The 18,193-nt window shown below is 43.4% G+C and overlaps 1 protein-coding gene and 1 long non-coding RNA gene across 20 annotated transcripts in view; one reads left to right on the top strand and one right to left on the bottom strand.

The window, feature by feature from the left end:
- LOC146398785 (uncharacterized) overlaps positions 1-18,193 on the bottom strand; it is a 344,076-nt gene that overhangs the window by 68,176 nt on the left and 257,707 nt on the right. The window lies entirely within an intron of this gene.
- The window catches only part of GPATCH2 (G-patch domain containing 2), a 188,915-nt gene that overhangs the window by 159,128 nt on the left and 11,594 nt on the right, over positions 1-18,193 (top strand). For 11 of the 14 annotated variants that reach the window (XR_014817295.1, XR_014817294.1, XR_014817297.1 and 8 more), the window contains one exon: positions 11,928-12,016. Coding sequence is in view for 4 of the 14 variants with exons in the window: in XM_021064101.2 (XP_020919760.2) it covers positions 11,928-12,016 (89 nt within the window). In the remaining 10 variants the exon portion in view is untranslated. Of the gene's footprint in view, positions 1-1,964; positions 2,056-11,927; positions 12,017-18,193 lie in introns of all 14 variants that reach the window. The other 3 variants (XR_014817296.1, XM_021064099.2, XM_021064098.2) reach the window with 1 other exon arrangement.

The raw sequence follows: 18,193 nt of genomic DNA, 5'->3' as shown, positions 1-18,193 counted from the left end.
TGAGCTGTGTTGTAGTTTGCAGATGCGGCTGGGATCCCGCCTTGCTGTGGCTGAGTAGCCAGCAGCTGCAGCTCCTATTCAACCCCTAGCCAGGGAACTTCCACATGCCATCAAATGCAGCCCTAGAAAAGCAACAGCAACAAAAAAGAGCTGCTTTGGAAATGGATCTGCATTAGAGCAGTAACTTTTTGACTACAGGTACAGTAAAATCCAGAATATCTACAAAAAATTTACAGACAAGCATTTTCCACTGAATTGAATCATCAGTCGAGCTGATAAACTGATTCAAACAGGCAGCTTCATTCTTTGTTTCTAGAGCATTTAAAAGCATTGTGAATGGACAGATTTGTTGCGTTTATTCCCTCTTGATGCACACAATGAGATGTCCTCTTCTCCCCTCCTCCACGAGGTCCCGCTCCCGCCATACCCAATTGCCAACAGAGCCCCAGATACTGCGTCTCCTGGGGGCTCCCCAGGGCCTCTGTGTCTCTCAGATGTGTCCTCTCAGCCAGGGGCCGTGAATGCTTTACATGCTGGTTTGGAATTCTCTGAATATTGAGTTGAAATCATTTTCCCACATGATTGGTAGACTTTAACCCCTAGCAAATGAAAGCCATATCGTTTTTATTTCTCAATCCTGTTTTATGGCATAGGGCATGACATGCGTTACACTTTCAGTAGACGTTTATTAAATGGAGTATAATAAACTAAGTTGGATGCGGTGGCGTGGTATGGGAGGAAAAAAAAGGATTCTTTTGATGCAAGCATTCCTTGGTTCAAACACAAGAACTTTATTTTTTTGTATGTGATCTCTGACAAGTAACAGTGTCTCTGGCCCTCTGATTCCTCAGATCTATAATGGGTTTTTGTGAGGATTAAATGATATAAAGTATGTGAAAGTATTGGGCATAATACCCCATATATAATTGACACTCAGTAAGCTTGGATGTTCCTGGTAAGTTGGATAATAAATTCCAAGATGTAAGAAACCAGCATGTATTCAAAATAATTTTAAGGTAATAAAATATCTTCTCTGCCCTGCCTTTTAATGCCATCATTCCCTGAAGCCTGGTGACAGAAAGAAACTCAGCACTTCTGTTCCAAAATGCTACTGAACTTAGAGCTTGGCTTAGAGTCACAAATTATCACATAGGGGTTCTCTTTGTGGCTCAGCAGTTAACAAACCCGTCTAGGATCCATGAGGACACAGGTTTGATTCCTGGCCTCTCCCAGTGGGTTAAGGATCCAGCACTGCCGTGAGCTGTGGTGTAGGTCGCAGATGCAGCTCGGATCCCGCATTGCTGTGGCTGTGGTGTAGGCCAGGAGCTGCAGCTCCGATTCGACCCCTTGCCTGGGAACATCCATATGCCACGGGTGCAGCCCTATAATAGCAAAAGAAAAAAGAAAGAAATTATCAAATTGGACAATAAGTAAAAAGTCAGTTTAACAAACATTCAGATATTCTGTACGGCACCAGATGAAGAGGATGTGAAAATGAAATGAAGTCTTGCATGGACTTCATTCAAAAAAGCCAAGTATTAGGAATACCTATAATTTTATCAAGAGATGTTAAAAATGGCAACAATACCAGGTACCACCCTAGAGAGCATTTCATAATATCTTCTCAGAGAGAGAACGTGGGATTCGATCTGAATCTACAGTCTGACGTGATCGTCCTTTTACATAAGATGCAAGATGCGATCAGCAGCAACATCCTAATTTTTTACGTGGAGACACATCTTCTTGCATGTAATGAAGATATCCAAGAGTTACACTTATTTCGAGTAATCTTTTAGCTCTTAAGAGTCAACACCAGCTATCCCATTTTTAAAGAAAGTTAGAATAAACTTGTTGTTGAAACTGTACACTGAGTAGCAGTGATAATCAGATTCCAGAAATAGTTACAGATGGGACTTAAGGACATAAAGTCAGTATCCGTTTACTAAGTGCCTACTATTTCCTAGGTACTGTGGTGTGAAGAAAAAAAGAATACTCCAAGATGCCTCAAATATCTTAGATTCTGCTTGGAGAGACAGTGTCAAATTTTTACCTCAGGTGAAATGATTTTTCCTCAGTTTCCCCAGAGCGGTGCCCTGCTCTTGTAGCTGTGTGGATTTACGGCGTCGTAGAGTCACCTCTTGTTCATGTGTGTGTCCTGTACTAGGCTCAGAGCCACTTCATGTTAGAAGCTGTCCTCCTCTTCTTGTTTTGTTTAGTTCCTAGTAAAATTGTTAATCGTCAAATGAGTGTTTTTGCGTGAATTTAAATAACAGTTCAAGGAAGTGTTATCCTAAAAAATGCATGATTGTTCCCACTGTGGTGCAGTGAGATTGGCAGCATCTTGGGAGCTCTGGGATGCAGGTTCGATCCCCCCCAGTCAGCACAGTGGGTTAAGGATATGGCGTTGCCTCAGCTGCAGCTCCGGTTGCAACTGTGGCTCGGATCTGACCCCTGGCCCGGGAATTCCACATGCAGCAAGGTGGGCAAAAAAAAAAACGTGTGCTTGATTGCCAAATGCAGTGTTGAGGCAGTGGTTGTTACAGTAGGTTGATTTGTTTTACTTCAATAAACACTTATTGTGCTTCTAACGGATGATAGATGCAAAGCTGGGTTCTGCAAATCAGACATGCTGCTTGACCCCAAGTGGTTTCCAGCGTATATTTAACTGAGAATCCCCTCTGATCTGAAAGCCCCTGGAGGCCGTACTGTAGGACGAGTGTCACGACAGAGACAGGCACAGATTGGCAAGGAGTTGACGGAAAAGCACTGGGAAAGACAACGAGGTTAGGAACGTTTCAAGAAGCCTTAAATGCACTGGGAGAACTTTGAAGAAAGGAAGGGCAGGCTTTCAAAGCAGGCAGAGTGAGCAACCAGAAAAAAAGTCTCTTCAAGGGGGGAGAACCATTGCCCAGGGGTTAGCACGTGTGCGTGACTTGGGGATCAGCTGCAGAATCAGACGGAATGAAGCATATGGGAAACCCAATTGCGGTACCAGGGGAGCTAAGATGTAGCAGCGGTTCTCCCCAGTAGAGTTTTAGAAACCGACTGAATCATTTTGCTCTCTGAGAAGATGAACTTTCCTCCAGATGTGAGCCTGTCGTCACTCACACACACACACTCAGAATGCTCTCTTCTCCACCTAAATGGCATAAAACCACCGCCACCACCTCTGAGGTGCCGTTTGGAATAATGAACAGGTCCAAAGAAGAAGCAGCATTCTCAGGACCCGTTAGGGATGCAGACGCGCGTGTTAATCCACATAGACAGGAATGGCACCAGGTGTCGCAGGGAAAGCTTGACACCCCCTTGGGTGGACGCAGCCAGACAGCTTTGAAGTGGGGGGACCACATGGTGACAGAGAGAGGATCCACGGCAGGGGGGCTGACCTGAGAAGGTCAGAGGGTTTCAGACGCGCCAGAGTCTCGAGGGTGTTTCTTGAGTTTTGAAATGAAAATGGGTGCTTTCTTCTTACCTGCTGTGACACCTTTCAAACCAGCAGAATCAAACTCTCAAGAGTATTGCCTACGAACGTCCCAAAAAATACCTTCTTGTTACTTAGAGATGCCCCTGATTTAGCTCCTTCTTGTAGGATGTTGATAGCGTGGCGATGTGATGAGCTTATACTGTCGTGTATTTGTTTGGTGTCTGTTTGCTGATGCGGGGCTTTCTTCTGGCCCTGTTACATCCTCAGGACCCCTGACCTGTGTGACCCTGGGTGAGTGACCTCACCTCTCTGTGTCCTGGGCTGCTTATCTGGAAAGCGGCGAGGATGATAGTAGTCAATGGAATACCTAACAGCTGGCGACTGCCTCTGTGGGCAGCACTTGGGCAAATATTTTACATCAATGATCGCCAAGTAAACGCTTCAAAAAACCTTTGCGATAAATGTTAATCTAATCACAGTTCTTGAAGGAAAAGACATTGAGGCAAAGAGAGCTTCAGTCGTGTGCCAGAGATGGGGAAAAATCCTTCTCAGACATTGACAAGTATGGTGACAAGTTGGCCTCTTTGGAGAACTAGTTGGAAAAACAGAACTGGCGGCATTAGAGGGAAGAGGTTCTCTCAGGGACTCAGGCAGGTCAGGCCAGCAGAACCTCAGGCTTCGTCTAACCCCTCAGCATCCACAAGGTCACATGTCCCACCCTGCCCTTGACCAAGACGTCCAGCTGCCAAGCCCACTTCCGTTTCTGAATTCTATTACGTACTGTTTCCAAAGTCATCTCATAATTTGTTTTTTCGGTCCCATGCTCACTGTAAAACTCAGGTCCGATGTGAACAAGGGGCTTAAGAAGAAAACTGCCACCTGCTGGAGATGGTTGTCCCCAGTGCTGGTCACATGGTTTCCATCCCTTTGCACAGACACTTCCCCAGGGTCATGGCCTTCGACAAGTTTCAGGTACCATGAAGAAAAGCAAAGCAGGATAAGGAGACAGAGGAGTTCCCGTCGTGGCGCAGTGGTTAACGCATCCGACTAGGAACCATGAGGTTGCAGGTTTGATCCCTGCCCTTGCTCAGTGGGTTAAGGACCCGGCGTTGCCGTGAGCTGTGGTGAAGGTTGCAGACGTGGCTCGGATCCCGTGTTGCTGTGGCTCTGGCGTAGGCCAGCAGCTACAGCTCCAATTTGACCCCTAGCATGGGAACCTCCACATGCCGTGGGAGTGGCCCTAGAAAAGGCAAAAAAAAAAAAAAAAAAAAAAAAGGGATAAGGAGACAGAGGATGAGGCATTGCTTTTTAGATGGACCATAGGATAAGCGTAGATATCGGATTAAGGCTTTTTTTTTAAACTTAACATTATTAAATTCTACTGTTTGTGCTACTGTAGGCAGAAAAGGCGGCCTCTGTGTACAGAGTATTTTAAACATTCCATAGACATTGTAAGATAGGCATTTTCTAGTCTGAATTATGAATGCTACTTTACTACACAACTACAGTGTCTGGCTCCTGTCTCTGCCCATGGTTCAGACAGGACTCATGGAATCTTGTTTAAAAACATGCATATACACATTTTGCACATGATGTCATGAGACTCCAGGACCGCCTGAAGGCTCCCACCATCTCCTGCACGGCTCCCCCTTGCTCACTGCAGTTCAGCCACGCTGACTGCGCTCTGAGAAGCCTGGCGAGGCCTTGGCTGGGCGTCGGGGAGTGACACAGGTCCTGAGCTCCCCAGGAGCCTCCTGACACACAACCATCCCGTCCCGCCCTCCCACTGGCTGGGAGCTCCACGGCTATGTGCTTGTTGGCCTGTAACCCAGCCCAGAGGAAACCCAGGAAAGAACTGCCCAGCAGGTAGACAGTGGACAGGCTGGGAGGCCAGGAGCAGCTGGGGATTGGTCAAGGCAGCCCACAGCCTTAGAGACCCAGTTACCAGCTGCATTTAGCATCTGGGGAAAGTCCAAGCAATGACCTAAATCTAAAAGAACCATGAGAGCAGAAGGTTTATAATGGGATAAGGTGTGTCCAGAATAAAGCCAGGGCCCAATGATGGACGGAACTACTGCCCGCGGTGCCTGACGGATAGATAACCTAAACCACTTGCTGAAGTCGGGACTCTTCCGAAACGTGGTGTCACATGACCAAAGCCATAAGAGATAGAAAGTGCCAGAACCAAGAACTGACGGAAGGGTTGGGGGTGACTGACAGTACCAAATGCAAAGGGTTTTTCAGGCACCAGAAGGGACGTCGGAAGAAAACACCAGTAGAAAAGCAAGAATCTTGCTGGAGTTCCTGTTGTGGCTCAGCAGGTTAAGGACCCACCATTGTCTCTGTGCGGATGCTGGTTCAATCCCTGGCCTCACTACAGTGGATTAAGGATTCGATCTTTCCACATGCTACGGCGTAGGTCGCAGATGTGGCTGGGAGCCGGTGTCACCATGCCTGTGGTGCAGGCCTGCAGCTGCTGCTTCCATTCAGCCCCTGACCCAGGAACTTCCATATGCCGCAGGAACAGCCATAAAAGGAAAAAAAAAAAAATCTTGCTAGACCTACTTTTTAATGGTTTATGCTGTTTTTTTTTTTTAAATCAAGTTCAAGGTGCCATGGGTTTTTAAGTACCATTATTTTATGTCTTTAAAACAGAAACAGTGCTGCCAACTGGAATCTAACAAGCCATTGTAAGACACATCCCAATCTCAGAGCTGTTACAGTGGGGTGGGGAGGGCGCCTCTTAGGGTTGATATGATGCTATAACCCCAAGCCTTCATCCTCCAGAACTCCGCGCCCCCACCCATCCACCCCATCCACACTGGAGACGCGTCAGCATGACTGGGGGATTGTTCAGTTCTGCCAGGCAGGAGCCAGGGTATGACAGGTCACTCTTCTCAGAGGCTTAAGTTGCATGTCCCCTCTTATCCCCCTCCAAAAAAAAAAAAAAAAAAGATTTAGATTTAACATGATCCTAGTAGTTAAAAAATATTGATGCTCAATGGTACTTGATACTTAATGTGCCTATCAGTACAGAAGAGCTAGATACTGATGTTGACTTGTTCGGCTAATATGCTGAGGCATGTTGACACCGAGTAAAGGGGAAGAGAGGGGAATTCGAATCTCGAAGAGCAAGCTCACACGGGGCTGGATTTGCACAGGACTGCCTCTCCAATGACACTGCAGACCCGCCTCGCCTCCGTGCAGCTGATGCCCTGTCCAGGCTTATATGTTTCTAACTGACAGTGAGTGTTCTTGCCAAATGCCAGGGCCCACAGTCACATCTGCTTGTCTCTCCTCGGCAGCTTGGGAACACATTTTATCCAGGGGGCAGCTTTAACTAGGCCTAATGCTCTGAAAAGCCTCTATTTGTAAATGCGCCTACAACGAAAAGACAAGTTCCTATGGAATTCCCTTTAATATTATTGTGTTTGACACTGCCTGCTTCAGCCCTTGTCAGCCCTTGTCAAAGCCAAGTTCTCAGGCAAGGTGGTCCTCCCTGGGATTTTTTGATTCTGTGTTTTGTTCTTTTTAGTTTTTTTATTTTGTTGCCTTTTTTTTTTTTCCCTCCCGATAAAATGCCCTGTTTCTTCCCACCACCCCATTCAGAAGGGTGAAGGGATAAACCAAGTGAAGTCTTTCAGAAGCAACACAAAAGGAAGAGTTCTTTCTGAGCTCTGCTTTCTCATATTTAATAGGAGATTTTTCCAAAGGCGGACGGACATGGGAAATGATGTTTCAAATCATAATTCAGGGACAGTGCTTATCAGTCCTCAACGAAACAGCATCATTTCATTGTCCTTTCCACTCAGAAATAGGTGTGCTTACCCCTAGCATTTTAAGGTGTCAGCAGGTATAAAGTTAGAGGAATTTGATTTTTCTCCCCTCTTCTCCACCCAAGCAAATGCTCTGACTAAAACAAATATACGGATTGGTAATTTCCTAACACAGCCTTACAAAAGGCTCTTAACATTTTCTGAATAACTTTGGGTCTGTTCGGAGGACCGTGTATGGTCGGTTTTTGAAACACCACCGCAGCAAAAAAAAACAAACATTGTGGCTAAGAATCCACGTGTCGTTCTTGGCAAAGACAAATAACTAATTGGAACAGAAGCCACTGGGCTGCCTTTGAGATATTCATTGATTTTAAATTAGACAATAACCGTTCTGTTTTACATGAAGAGTGACAATTAAATAACACAGCCGACCTTACGTAGTGTTGTTCATAGCAGCTCCAGTGCACCTGTCTGAAGGAAAGAGGGGGAGGGACGCGCTCAAATGAGGTAATCTTACTGATCAATAATCCAGATCTCTCAATGTGCTGTAGCAGGGAGTCACTTCTTGATAGAATTTTTACCGAAATACAGCTCGCTGTTTTTCTTACGGCTCGGGTCTTCGGGTTCAGGGTACTGACTTTATTAACTTCATTCTCCTTGAGCGCTTGTCTCTTTTCCCTTCTGTAGCTGGGGTGGGGGTGGGGGAGGGGGGTGAAGGAAAACATTATATTCCACCTGTTCTGTAAAGATACCTGAAAGGGCATCTGGGGCCCAGCGGAGGAGGAAGAGGCTTTAGAAGAGGGATCTTTTGGGAAGCTTGGCACCGTCTTTGTCAATAGGTCTTCCGAATCAATTTTAATAGTGTACAAAAATCATAAAGTTGTAAAGGCAGTACTGACTTGGGGAGAGTGATTTTTCAAGCAATTAGAAGACTCCGGTTTTATACAACTAGTTCAAGAACAAAATAAGTAAAAACAAGCTGTGTTTCTAGTCACAGTGAGGAGTTCCCAATGTGGCTCAGTGGGTTAAGGATCCACCATTGCCGTGAGCTGTGGTGTAGGTCCCAGGCATGGCTTGGATCCTGTGTTGGTGTGGCTGTGGTGTAGGCCGGCAGCTGCAGCTCCAACTCAGCCCCTAGCCTGGGAACCTCCGTATGCCATGGGTGTGGCCCTAAAATGAAAAAAAAAATTAAAATTAAAAAAAAGAATAGTCACAGTGAGCAGCCACCATGTGTCAGACCCTCAAATACATCTCATGATTTGTAAAAAGGTTTTTCTTTTTTCTTTCTTTTTTTTTTTTTTCTTTTGCTATTATAGGACTGCACCTGTGGCATATGGAGGTTCCCAGGCTATGGGTCGAATCGGAGCTATAGCTGCCAGCCTACACCACAGCCACAGCAACTTGGCATCCAAGCTGCGTCTGCACCTATACCACAGCTCATGCCAGATCCCCAACCCACTGAGCGAGGCCAGGGATCGAGCCCACATCCTCATGTATACTAGTTGGATTTGTTTCTGCTGTGCTGCAAGGGGAACTCCCTAAAAAGATTACTCCTTAAGAAGGATGCTCCTGGCTAATTTTTTTCTAAGTTTAGTTTGAGCTTTAAATAAATCTAAATGTCATCAAAAACAGACTTAGTTTTTTAAATAATCCAGAATTGACTTTTCATTGACTACTTACCCACCCCTGCCCTGCTCCTCACTGACACATGTTAAAACAAGTTTCATCGTGTGGCAGTTTCATATTATGCTTTTTTAAAAATTTTATGTTGCTTGGCCACACCCACAGCATGGGAAAATTCCCGGAGCAGGGGTCACACCCACACCACTGCAGTGACAATGCCCCATCCTTCACCCACGAGGCCACCAGGGAACTCCCAAATTGATATTATTCCCAAACACAACAGAGACTGATAGCCGGGGAGGAAGCATTTGTCTGGACGACTCGCAAACCCAGTTACCCTCCCACACCTGGCTCTTCAGCATCCCAGGAATCCGGGTAGCTTTCCCCTGAGAGATGACCTTGAATGACCCACTGCTGCTATAAAATCCGAACACCTTCACTGGGCCCCTGCGTTCTCCTTCCATCATCCCAGACCTACTCACACTCCTCCGAGCAGAACAGTCTTCATCATTTAGAAGGAGAGAGAGAGACTTTGAGCAACGGGTATGGAGGACCTGGCCAGCAGAGGCTTCATCCAGGAATATTTGTCCTATTTGAACATGAGGATCAGAAGGAGCTAGTCCACGGGCTGGTTTTCACAGCTCCAACACAAAAGGGCCACACCGCAGAATGCAGATTCCCACCTGATTCCTGTGTCCACGGTGTCAGCTTCCCCTCCTCAACCGGTCCTGATATCTGAGCGCGTCAGAACTGTTTTGCAGAAGAGAAACCACTCCAGTCTTTCTTCGGGGGTAGGGGTGGGGTTCACGAGGGATCAGAGATATTCAAGGATAACTTCATACAGAAAGGTAAAGTCATGTCCCTTCTACAGAAATGCCGAGTGTGTGTTTGAGATTTTATTTAACTCCTTGATGAATGAGGGAGCCTCGCACCTGTTAGCATGGGTTCAAAGGAGAAACGAAAGAGGCACAAATGTACACGGCGTGCGGAAGGTGGAATAAACATGCAGACGGCGGCAAACTGGCTTTTTTCCACAGGAGGGAGAATCGTCTGTCCTCAGGACACAGTTCCTTTGCGTTACTGCAGACAAGAACGACTTCCCATTTGCTTTCAGACAGCTCCCTTAGAGGCGGAATCAGATGACCAGAAAGATGTACTCTCAAAGTGTAGTTTTCAAGAGTTCGCAAGGGAGCTCAGTGGGTTAAGAACCTGCTGTAGTCTCTGTGAAGATGTGGGTTCGATCCCTGGCCTTGCTCAGTGGGTTCAGAATCCAGTGTTGCTGTGGCTGTGGTGTAGGTCGCAGATGCAGTTCAGATCCCACTCCTAGCCTGGGAATATCCATATGCTGCAGGTGAAACCCTAAAAAGAAAAAAAATTCTTTGTCTTTTTAGGGCCGCATCTGCAGCATATGGAACTAGGGGTCAAATCAGAGCTGCAGCTGCTGGCCTACACCACAGCCACAGCAATGCCAGATCCAAGCCACCTCCACGACCTACGCCACGGCTCACAGCAACGCCGGATCCTTAACCCACTGAGCGAGGCCAGGGATCGAACCCACAACCTCATGGTTCCTAGTCTGCTGAGCTATGACGGGAATGCCAAATTTTTAAATTGCTGTATCATTTTTTCAAATATGTCATTATAATCATTTTTCAGCGTTATGAACTAAAATTACACCTCAAAACCCAGTAAAAATTTAGTTATGCATGTTAATAAACCTTTGATATATATATATATAGTATGTGTATTTCTATAAAGTTAGTCATTAATTGAACTAATTTTTTAAAAATTTTTTATAATGATAAATATTTGCTCTATAAAAGAGAAGCAGCATGCTGTCGATAGAAAGACAAAAGAAAACTAGACCAGCACCTATTTGCTTTTCCCTATATTGATAGATTTCTCACAGTCTCCTTCTTTGGTTGTATGTATCCCTTGGATTAGCTAGGTCATTAATTATACTTTATTTGGTGCATTAAAGATAGAACCTATGCTTAAAATAGCTTTACTCCCCAACTCCAAGTTTTCATTATATTTACACACGAGTATAAATGTAGAAGTATATATTTTCAGGTTTGCCTGAGATAATTTTTTCCTTTTAAATTTTTCTCTAATAATATGGTTGTTTTCAACGGGCCTTATAAAACTTCAGGATACTCCCAGATATCTCTTTTTTTAAAAAAAAAAATGACTTCTAATAAACATGCTTTATCTATTTCTGCTTCATGATCCACAGATATTATCCCAACCCCATGTCAGGGGTTATAATCCAGGAAATGAATGCAAGAATCTTCAATAGCTTGAAAAATTTGAAGACTTTTAAATCTTTCCCATTTTATAAATTTGTCTTGACTTCCAATTGAGCCGTTTCCAGTTTTTCCAAAACTCTTCAATTTAGGAGTCCGTGAAACAGACAGAGCAGTCTAACTTGGGTTCCGAGAGAAGCAGCTCTACTTCTCGGTTCTTATATATCATGTCTTTACAAATGTAATACAGTATCATGTTAGCCTGTTTAGTATCAGTAGAACCGCATTCGTACTTTCAAATGATGTTTCCTCACCTAGCGAATAAATAATTAACTGAAGAATTCTAATCATGTGAATTATAAGGAAGAATATCACCGTTTCCCTCCATCTGTTTAAAATGTTTGAAGAGAATTTGCTGCCGCCTGATATCCTAAAAGAAATTGATCATACTTTTCCTGTAATAAATGTTGTTCTGACAGTAAAGCATTAGTAACCAATTGATAACCTAGCAACAATATTGTGATCTCTTTAGATAATTAATCTTAGCTATTTTCCTGTCAGAAGCAACAGTGCTCGATTTTATGTTGAGCCAGAAAGATTGCCAGTTTTGAAAATTAAAAAGCATTCCTTTTATATTATTCATTCCAGTAACAATTTATGATGGCGCATTTAGCGGCTGAACGCTTGTCAACAAACGTAATTATGTTTCGATATAAACAAGATTGGTGGTTTGACTGTGCTGCTCCATCTTTGTTGAGAATGTTTTGATTTAGGTTCAGATTATACAAGCTGTGTATTTATGTGTCATTTTTTTCCTCCTTTGTTAATAGTTTTTTTTTTTCTGATAATTACTTGTAGACAAACAAGCCTGCATTTAGGATCCTTGTGCACGGGAGATATCAAACGGAGAAGAAAGGCTGCACCTCTGCCTGGACCTACCATCGCAGGTAAAAGGAAGGGGCTGGGGGCAGAACACACATGCCAAGTTCATAAATCCTCGAGAGTAAACTCGAGATAAGCCTTCATCACTTGTCCAGAGGAAGAGCCATGATTCTAAGAAACTGGAAAATCGGATCTTTTGTCTTCGGTGTCAGAGTGTGTTGTACGTTCCTGGGGTGGGTTTTCCAGGCAGCTGACCACGAAAGTATTTCTTCCACTCCTGCCCAAATGCGAGATTCCCTCTGAGGTATGGAGGGATACCGAAATGTCAAAAGCTGTGTCTTTGGCCTCAAGAAAGTTTCAGACTTGTTGGGAAAACGACGCATAAACAGATGAAAAGGCAGGTAACCCCAGAAGCAATTAGCAGTAATGAATTCACAAGTACGGTAGCAGCCTCAGAACATAGGGCCCGTGACGCAGTAGACGGCAGCCTGGCTGTGGGTGCGGCTGGCTGGTCTCTAGACCCAGCTCCGCGGCAGTCTTAGATTCGTCTGTCTTTACGCAGGCAGCTTAGCACTAGAATTTTTAAAAATTGGGAGTCACCATTGTGGCTCAACGGGTTAAGAACCCAACTAGTACCCGTGAGGTTGCAGGTTTGATCCCTGGCCTCGTGCAATGGGTTAACGATCCAGTGTTGCCATGAGCTGCGGTGTAGGTCGCAGATGTGGCTAGGATCCCTCATTGCTGTGGCTGCGGTGTAGGCCAGCAGCTTCAGCTCCGATTCGACCGCCAGCCTGGGAAAGTCATTTGCCCTGGGTGCGGCCCTAAAAAAAAAAAAAAAAGGCAAAAAAAAAAAAATTGAGAAAAAAAATCTCTCATCAGAATTCCCAGTGATGTTCTCACTGGCTCTGGTGCCTTGGGATCAGCAATGTCTCTGCAGCACTGGGACACAGGTTCAATCCCCAGCCCAGCATAGTGGGTTTAAGGATCCAGAGGATCTAATCCCTGGCCTATGAACTCCGTATGCTGCGGGGCAGCCAAAACAGACGAAGAAGATCTCTCATCAGTTCCACCTTAAAAGCCGTGTTATCCTATGAGTGTGGTACAGGCAGAATCACAGGTGCTAAGCACAGAGACTCACTAGAGCAGCGAGGCAGGACGCCCTCCTGGAAAGGCAGAGACCCCCGCTTGGAGGGGAGGACTGTGGATAAGATTAGTGTGTGTGCCTGAGGCGTGGTGAGGGAGGCAGAGGTAAAACCCTGTGAGAAGAGGAAGCACACTGGGCCCTAAGTGTAGACACGCACATAGGAGTAAACAACGGTCAACCCTAATGGGTTTGTGATGCAGCAAACTGACCATGAGAAAATGTTCTCCATGTAGGTTCTTGATCAAGTTCAAAGTTATTATTAGAGCATTGGCCTGTGGCCTGGGACCCTTAACTATTCAGATTTTAAACTGTCCCTCTCAACCTCATTTGGGAATTTTTTTTTTTTTTTTTTTTTTTTTAATTTATGGCTGTACCAATAGCATATGGAAGTTCCTGGGCCAGGGATTGAATCTCAGCTATAGCTGTGGCAACGCTGGATCCTTTAACCCACCGGGCCGGGCCAGGCCAGGGATCGAACCCGAGCTGCCACATCGACCTAAACTGCTGCAGTCAGATTCTTTTACTATTTTTATTTTTTGTATTTTGGGGACCACTCTCGTGTCATATGGAAGTTCCCAGACTAGTGGTCTAATCGGAGCTACAACTGCCGGCCTACGCCACAGCCATAACCATGCCAGATCTGAACCACGTCTGTGGCCTATACCACAGCTCGTGGCAACACCAGATCCTTAACCTGCTAAGCAAGGCAAGGGATTGAACCTGAGTCCTCGTGGATGCTAGTCGGGTTCATTACCCCTGAGCCACAACGGGAACTCCTGCAGTCAAATCCTTAACCCACTGAACCACAGCAGGAACGCCCAGGAAATCTTTTATAGGAAAAATTTTATTTTTTCATGATTAGAGAATATGACAATAAGATTCCTAGCAATAGGAGAGTAAACAGTGAGAAGGAGGAAATATATAGATATAGATGATAGGTAGATAGATAGGTAGGTAGATAGATAGGTAGGTAGGTAGATAGATAGATAGATAGATAACCTTAACCTGGTCATTGCAAAGGAAATAAAAGATGTGAAGCTTAACGTCTCTATGCAGTAGTCCTGCCCTATAGTTCAGCACTAAATGATTGAAGAATAACTTAAAATTGGAGCAGCCGTGATACAGTTAGTTGTTCCATCCACGTAAAAGCCATCGTTGTGAAATTATGCATGTAGTTGTACGTGTAATAGCCAGTCTTTGTCCTCGAGCTTTGTGGACTTTTCCGAAGGGGAAGCTGGAAACACCTGTGTAGGGAATGTGTTCGTGCTTACCGAGAAAAGCACTTACCACTTCTTGGGTGCCTACCCAAACTTTGTTCTTTGATTTTGTCTTTGCAACAACTTGATGATCTAGCTGTTGCTATCATCACTGTGCCCCATAAAATAGAGATTCAGAGACGGGTTAGCTTCTTCCCAGCTACCGAAGAAGATGGATGGCTGAAGGGCACGGGGGGAATTCAAACGAACATCTGCATGACTCCTAAAGCCATGTTCTCTCCAGGACATCACACGTACGGCCTTTTTGTGAGACTGTATTATATGTAAAGACCATCTTATTCCATATGTTTTATGCCATTTTGTACACACACATATACGCACACTCCCATCTTTCTATGTAGAGAAGCTATTATGTAGTTTATATAGTTTGTTTATATATCTATAGACTAGTATGTATCTTAAGTCCCATAAAAGATTTATCTAAATCTGCTGTGTGGAGATACAGAACCGTCATCAGAATACTTCTAATACATCTCTTTGTACAGAAACATACAGCCACTTGTAGAGCAAATATATGCTCTCAGTTCTTCAAATCTTTTCACGAGGCAGGTGTAGGATCCTTTAATACTCCCATTCCAGCTGCATGGTCTCCTGAATTCTCTTATCTTTCAATGATTCAAACATTGGTGGCAGAAATAGGACAAGCGCAATCTTCAGAAGGTGACTAAAGCACCTGAGAGCCAGCAGTAGGGAAGAGAGACCATCAGGGTCGGGTCCTACTGCTCTGAACATATGTGAAGTGAGAAGGAAAATGCATAATGGTGGGGAGAGGATAACGTAATTATTTCTACAAGGTGATTTTTATGGTACAACTCAGTAGCGTCAGAGGAAATCATTTTTACAGAGTATGAATATAAACATTAAACTTTAGCCTAAAACATTCCTAGGCTTACACGCCAGACGTTCTATTTCAGAACTGTTGTCGGTTCTCCTAAGATTCAAGGTTTTTATTTTATTACTGGTTTTTTACTTAAAAGAACATAGTTCATCGAAATTTAATGCATTTTTGTAATTAATCAAATAGTATTGGAGGAGGAGAATTATGTTACTCATTTTCCATGCATTTTTAAAATCCACACATAACCGCTCCTCTCAGAGGGGAAGAGAATGAGGTTATTTAAAAGTCCTCAGTTTTAAAAAGAATATCTTCTAATACTAATGAATCAACTCTAAAGTGAAGATTATTATCCAAATTCGAGTAAGAACTGTCTTTGCATAAATACACTTTGATAATGAGGTTATGAATCCTAGATCATCTTGTCTCCAAAAATTACAGTTTTCAAATTCTGGAATATAATCAGTCACATAACAAAGAATCTTCTGTGTGTAAGTTTCCAAAGTGGAGTTATCATGTAGAATTATTTTAAAGACACTATTCTTACCATTTTATAGGCCCTTGCAGACCTCCCAGAACACATCTGGAATTGAGATATATTTTCAGTTTCTTTTAGCTTTAGTCAACATTCAACCTAAGCTGGAAAAAGACAGATGAAAGTAACACTTTCCAATTTCAAATCGGGAATAAGAGTTAAAAGGCTGACAGTCTGAATATTGTTTCATGATCCTCTCTGATTTATATATGAAATATGATGTGGTCAAACAATAGGTTTAGAAAAGATATAGCAAAAAACTGTCAGAAAACTATAATTAGACACTTTATATTCTCAAACTGGGTTTACACAACAATTTAAAAATCTAAAGATAAACAATTACATATTGTGTTCATGATAAATAATATTTTTAAAAGATGTAAAGTCCCCTATGAAATTAACAACCCCACATCTGATCATCTTTATCTGCTGGTGTATTGAAAATTTTACCCACCCTGTTGTAGCAATAACATGGACGCATAATTTGAATCGCTTTATAAGGCTATAGACCGGCCAGCAGTGTTATCGGTTGAACATTTATTAATTGTGACAGGAACACCGAATTTATTTCAGTGCTTTAGCTTATTTACTGCTCTTTCACCTTTGCATTTTGTATTGACAAAGTAAAATGAATATTGATAAGGTTCGGTATTGATTTTTAAATGTATGGCTTGTTCTCTGCCTCATTCAAAGTCACATACCAAACGGGAGTGGATGTCTCAATAGCAGAGCAGGTACATTGACTGTTATAAAACTGAGAACCGTTGAAGCAAGAAGGTTTGCCAGCAGAATGCATTTGATAGTTTGAAAAATGTCATCGGTAAAGGTGAAGAAGAGCAGTAAGCGAAATAGGAGGAATAGTATTAACACGTTTTTAAAAGGCCATCCGCAGCGGTGGCCATAGTCTTGCGGAGAAGTCCGAGCTTACTGAGGATTTGACAGCGAAGACATTTGACTATGTTTATTGAGATACTCTGGCGACTACATTTTTTTTAAACGTTTTATCCACCTCACAGTACTAAATTCGTTATTATCCAAATCCAGTATTTGCTGTTACTGTCTTGCTTTCTATGGAAACATTATCATAGGAGGGTATTCATACTACGTGGTAGATGTTCTTCTCAACATTTTAATTTAGGCACAGAGATGCCTGCTGCAGTTCAAGGTTGTCAGTATAGATGTTGCTCCAGGGTACCTGTGTCTTTGTGGACATTCAAGTTCTTGGCAAGAGGCTTCATTACAGCTTTGTGTGACTTCTCAGTTTTTCCCTCTGCATCCTACTGATACTTCAGTAATGAAATAATCGTTATGAATATTTAAGGCAGTCGGGAAGGTGTAAAGCAAAATGGGCGAAGCTTTCCAAAAGGTACTCTTTCAATTAAAAGTCATAATGAACATAATCAGGAAAGGTTTGATATAACTAAACTCGTTTTCAAGGTGCTCTGTCTCTTCGCTTTTCCAAATTTGTCCTATCAGTAATTACGTTTTTATTTTTTTACCTCTTTTTATTTATTACCACTGTAGCTTATCTTATCTCTTCCATGACTTTCAAACAGGCAGAATTGGGGGGTGGGTGGGCGTTGCCATTAATTTCAAAACCAAACTGTATCTGCATATAGAGCAAAAACCTGGGAAAGTTACATGTAACTCTCCCGTTCTTGCATATATAGACCACCTTTCACCTTTCTGTGCCTCAGCAGAGCCTTAAACAGCTCTCCATTACCATATGGCACAAGAAACACTTAAGTACATGTATTAGATAGCAAATAATTGCTGCTCCTGACAGTATAAAAGACTGAATACCACCTCACACCAGTCAGAATGGCCATCATTAAGAAGTCCACAAATAGCAAGTGCTGGAGGGGCTGTGGAGAAAAGGGAACCCTCCTGCACTCTTGGTGGGAATGTAAGCTGGCACAGCCGCTATGGAGAACAGTATGGAGGTACCTTAGAAATCTATACCTGGAACTACCATATGACCCAGTGATCCCACTCTTGGGCATATATCCGAACAAAACTTTCCTTAAAAAAGACACATGCACTCGCATGTTCATTGCAGCACTATTCACAATAGCCAAGACATGGAAACAACCCAAATGTCTATTGACAGATGATTGGATTAAGAAGATGTGGTATATATAGATAATGGAATACTACTCAGCCATAAAAAAGAAAAAAAGAATGCCATTTGCAGCAACATGGATGGAACCAGAGACTCTCATCCTGAGTGAAGTAAGTCAGAAAGAGAAAGACAAATACGATATGATATCACTTCTGTCTGGAATCTAATATATGGCACAAATGAACCTTTCCACAGAAAAGAAACTCATGGACTTGGAGAATAGACTTGTGGTTGCCAAGGGGAAGGGGGAGGCAGTGGGATGGACTGGGAGCTTGGGGTTAATAGATGCAGACTATTGCCTTTGGAATGGATTAGCAATGAGATCCTGC

This window comes from Sus scrofa, chromosome 10 (assembly GCF_054392235.1).
Source record: "Sus scrofa isolate SSC_HxYL_T2T_F1_AM1 chromosome 10, Sscrofa_HxYL_maternal_Yorkshire_Landrace_v2.0, whole genome shotgun sequence".
In the NCBI taxonomy this organism is placed as follows: domain Eukaryota; kingdom Metazoa; phylum Chordata; class Mammalia; order Artiodactyla; family Suidae; genus Sus; species Sus scrofa.
The sequence above is the reverse complement of the archived record's forward strand: the minus strand, read 5'-3'. Positions and strand labels throughout refer to the sequence as shown.